This window comes from Paramormyrops kingsleyae, chromosome 4 (genome assembly GCF_048594095.1).
Source record: "Paramormyrops kingsleyae isolate MSU_618 chromosome 4, PKINGS_0.4, whole genome shotgun sequence".
NCBI lineage: Eukaryota > Metazoa > Chordata > Actinopteri > Osteoglossiformes > Mormyridae > Paramormyrops > Paramormyrops kingsleyae.
This window is the reverse complement of record NC_132800.1, coordinates 43,310,095-43,313,940: the sequence shown is the minus strand read 5'-3', so window position 1 is coordinate 43,313,940 and position 3,846 is coordinate 43,310,095. Positions and strand designations below refer to the sequence as shown.

Here is a 3,846-nt window from a genome sequence, read left to right as displayed (position 1 = left end):
GTTGTTAGAATGAAAGGAAGTTGGTTTACTTGGTTGAAGGGGCACTGATGGTTGTTCTCCTTCTTTGTTCTGAGGTGCCAGGGTTTTATGCTGTAAAGTTCATGAATAGGGATGACCAGTAATTCGACTCCTGGCCCAATGGCTGGCCATCCATTTGGCGGGCTTTTGGAAGGGGGTCTGTATCAGTCCTATTGGGATTTATGACTTGACTGATTCTCCCTTTATTGATGATTTTCATTAAGCTGTTATAACTTTTGATACATCCACTTTTATGGTAATCACTGACCAGATTTGGAATTAGGGGTGATTAAAAATCATTTTGACACCAAACGTGCCATACCAGCTTCACAGGTACATACCTCATACCATCTGCATTAATTGATTAAACAATTAATTAGTTTATCTACACTCTTAAAACAAAAGGTTCCATATTGAACCTTTACGGGTTCTATAGCTTGGTACATATATGGCACCCTCAAAAGGTTCTATATAGAACCATTATAGAGGGTTCAATTAAAAGAACCCTAAAGGTTCTTTGATTTAAAAAAGAGGGTTCTAAACAGCACCTTTAAAAGGTTCATTTGTACTCATATTTTTGTTAATACTTAATCATTAATAATGATGAAGAATGATAATGGGTGATACTGTAATAGTAATAAATAATACTTCAGCAATTATATGATATGATACATGAATAATTTAATTAAATTAATTAGCTGCAGCTATTATTCTAAATAAAATAGGCAATAACTAGGCAAACCTTTTTTACAAGCTATAAGCCCAAAAGCAGCTATGAAAGAAAGAGACGAGATGTAGTTTCAAAAATGGCCTGTATTGTTCATTTAATAAAATTATCTACAATCAAATAAATTAGAAATAAAATCCATTAGAAAACCAAAACAATTCACCTTTCAGTTATGAGCAAATCTGAATGTACAGTTTTAGTACAGGAATAGACACAGGTTTTTGTCCATTTGCCATTTGAAATAAATAACGCTCTGCAAAACTCAAGGTGTGCTTTATCTGCTTGGGGTACTGCACACCAAAGATGAAGTAAACTTCCAGCAGGCATTGGAGAGCATGTGGTATGTCCATCTCTCCACTTGTGATGGTGACTTCATCCATCTTTATAGATGCTCTGCTGGCAAGGAGGGGAGTCTCTGAATCATGAAGGATGATGGTTGGAAATGAGCTGGGTGGTTCCTATATAAATGAGAAATGTTTTAGTGACCTCCTGATTGAATTTATGATGCAGTTGACAAAACAAAGACATGCAAATTACAATCATAGACACATCACATACCTCATTTAAACAATAAAGAAACTTTGAGTTCTCCTTGAAAAGTGCTGGCAGGATAAGGATGGCAACACTCTTTTGAAGGTCTAAAATTTCAAAAGAAACAATGTTTTCATAAAAGCATACAGTAGTTTTATAGAGACAATTGAAGGGTGCGAAGCAAAAAGAAAAGATGTCAGCTGGTGACATACTATCTGTGTTAGCCTCGGTCCTTAGCAGGCTGGACAGCAGCTCCTTCTGACTACCATGTTGAGCTGCCCTGATGATGTTGGGTGTCAACAGACTGAGGGCATTTTGAAGGCTTAGCTCCATGTCCTGACCAAAACGCAACCTCATTTCATGATGCATCTACAAAAACAAAAAAGAGAAAAAAAGTGAAAGGGAAAGTTGTCATTAATTTAATTAATACACTTGCTTCCTAACAGTGCTGAAATCTCATTATAGTAATATTACTATTAGCTTCTCACCAGCTCTGGCACCTGAAGAAAGGGGAACATCTCCATCACCTCCTCAGTTGGCTTGGCCATATATTCAACCCTCTTATATAGCGTGCGCTTCATTCGGTCCATTATATTGGGGAAGTCTGGCTGTCGCCGGCACAGCTCATTATTCATGGCATTTATGTGCTCTCGAAAATTCAGGTCATCCTCCCCAACACCATCATGGTCCAGTACAATCTAGAAAAAAAATATACAGAGAATACAGGAATTAAGCATGTGAGCAATGAGCAATAAATGTTCCAAGACAGAAATACAATACAGAATTTGAATCATTAATTTATTGCAAACCTTTTGTGTCGGATTACAATCCCCCCAAGACGTCTGGATTGTATATTCACTTCTGTGCCTCTTTGCCCTCTGGAATTAGCCATAAGATATTTGTAAAGTTTCTGTAAAGTATATACTGGTAAACCATGACAATACAGGCTAGCAAGCTGACAGACATACAGACAGGCACACAGATGGGCTAATGACAAGCATGAATCTTAAAAATGGTACCTGATGTCCAAGTGGGTCCTCCAGAGGCACATGGTCCATATAACTCTCCCTCTTTTGGCACCAAACTTTTTTTTCATCTCCTGGACTGTTGCCAAGTTCACTAAAGGTGACCTTTCCTTCTTGAACTTATTTTGCAAACACTCCAATAGAGTTTCCTGTGGGTGTTTACATAAGATATAAGGCTCACACGGCATAAAAGTAGTACAGAAATTCAACTGAAGAATAATGTTTTGCATTAAGAAATAACAGTTAAGAAATAACATACATATCCAGAGGAGCTATGGTCTCTAAAAAATGTCTCCCTCAGCTTCTGCGACATCTGAATCAGACAGACGCTACAATTAATTTAACTGTCAGACTGAGAAGGAAGTTATGGAAGCCCGTTTACGCCACCGTGGGAAAAAAAAATATATATATATGTAAATTTTAAGTCGAAATTTCGACTTTGTTATCTCGTTATTTCGAGATATTAAATAGACTTAAATTATATCTATATATTTTTTTCCACGGTGGCGGAAACGGGTTTCCATGGGAAGTAGAAAACTTATCTTAATGAAGAATCCTGTAAGGTGACAGGCAAGGATAGCTGCGACTACAGTATATAGCCCGAACGAACAATAAACTTTGTATCAGCTGACCTAATTATCGGTAACGTGCCCATTGACATTCACGGGGAACGCACCTTGTATTCCTTTATTCACGTTTTGGTCTCCAGAAAATACTGGTAATGATTATGAATGAAAAAAGGAGAGGAAAGTTTTGTGCCACTTACCATTAAAATGAGTGTCTTCAGAAAGGTTCCATAAACGGCAGTTGAAATTCAAATATATCCTCGCGTGCGTGAAATAGCACCTTTTTGAAGGCAACGGTTCTATTTCCTAGGGTTAGAACCCCTATGGTTCTATATAGCACCCGCAAGAACCATTTTCTTGAGTAAATCCTGTTCCTGATTGTTGTCATTAGTTCATTGTATTTAGTCCGCGTTTCTGTTTTCCGTTTCCTCATTTGTACATGCCACTTCCATGGACTTTTAATTTTAGATTATGTAGGGCAGCTTCCCTATTGTTACAGTGTATAGGGCACAATGGATAATTACAAATCCTACCCCAAACACTTTTAAATGTTTTCATAAAATTACTTTTTTTTTTTCTTTTCCTCCCCCTTGTCGTGTCCGGCAGTTTTGCAAGCAGGATGTTAGTCTGGGTGCTTTATTGTGCCAACACTTTTATTTTGCCAAGTGGAGCTTCGGATTTAAGCTCCTCTTGTTACTTGAGGTATACTCTTTATTAATCAGTTATATGTCATTGCGCCACAAAGCCGGAGCTGACAGGGGGGATTAGTGGGAAAGATATAGAGAGAGAAAGTGAGAAAGGAGAGAAAGGGGTGAGAGACAGAGGAAATAGAAAAATAAATAAATACATAATAAAAATAAAATAAGGAGGGGGGTCAGAGAGAGAGAGACAGGGAAAGAGAAATAATACAAACAGTAGAACAAAAAAGAAAGAGTAATAAAAGGACAGCTTCTGTATCTTACTGCTGGACACTGTATCA

The 3,846-nt window shown here is 37.5% G+C and overlaps 1 protein-coding gene across 4 annotated transcripts; it reads right to left on the bottom strand.

The window, feature by feature from the left end:
- Positions 1-813: 813 nt before the first annotated feature.
- Positions 814-3,333, bottom strand: LOC111839461 (sterile alpha motif domain-containing protein 3-like). Of its 4 annotated transcripts, none has more exons than XM_072711684.1 (8): positions 3,068-3,333; positions 2,561-2,614; positions 2,296-2,450; positions 2,086-2,154; positions 1,765-1,974; positions 1,489-1,645; positions 1,304-1,383; positions 814-1,203 (listed from the first exon to the last, which is right to left on the bottom strand). In XM_072711684.1, exons 3-8 carry the CDS (start codon positions 2,332-2,334, stop codon positions 916-918), a joined length of 843 nt encoding a protein of 280 aa, XP_072567785.1. In that variant the 5' UTR covers positions 2,335-2,450; positions 2,561-2,614; positions 3,068-3,333; the 3' UTR covers positions 814-915. The 4 variants fall into 4 exon arrangements, with proteins under 4 accessions (XP_072567785.1, XP_072567786.1, XP_072567788.1 ...); XM_072711685.1 differs by lacking the exon at positions 3,068-3,333 and adding an exon at positions 2,978-3,015; XM_072711687.1 differs by lacking the exon at positions 2,086-2,154.
- Positions 3,334-3,846: the final 513 nt, after the last annotated feature.

Coding starts and splice junctions, on each gene's coding strand:
- LOC111839461 (XM_072711684.1), bottom strand. CDS start 2,334: ATGGACCATGTGCCTCTGGAGGACCCACTTGGACATCAG. Junction 1,646..1,764: donor TTCTTCAGGTGCCAGAGCTG/GTGAGAAGCTAA, acceptor TTGTTTTTGTAG/ATGCATCATGAAATGAGGTT. Junction 1,204..1,303: donor TTCTTTATTGTTTAAATGAG/GTATGTGATGTG, acceptor TCATTTATATAG/GAACCACCCAGCTCATTTCC.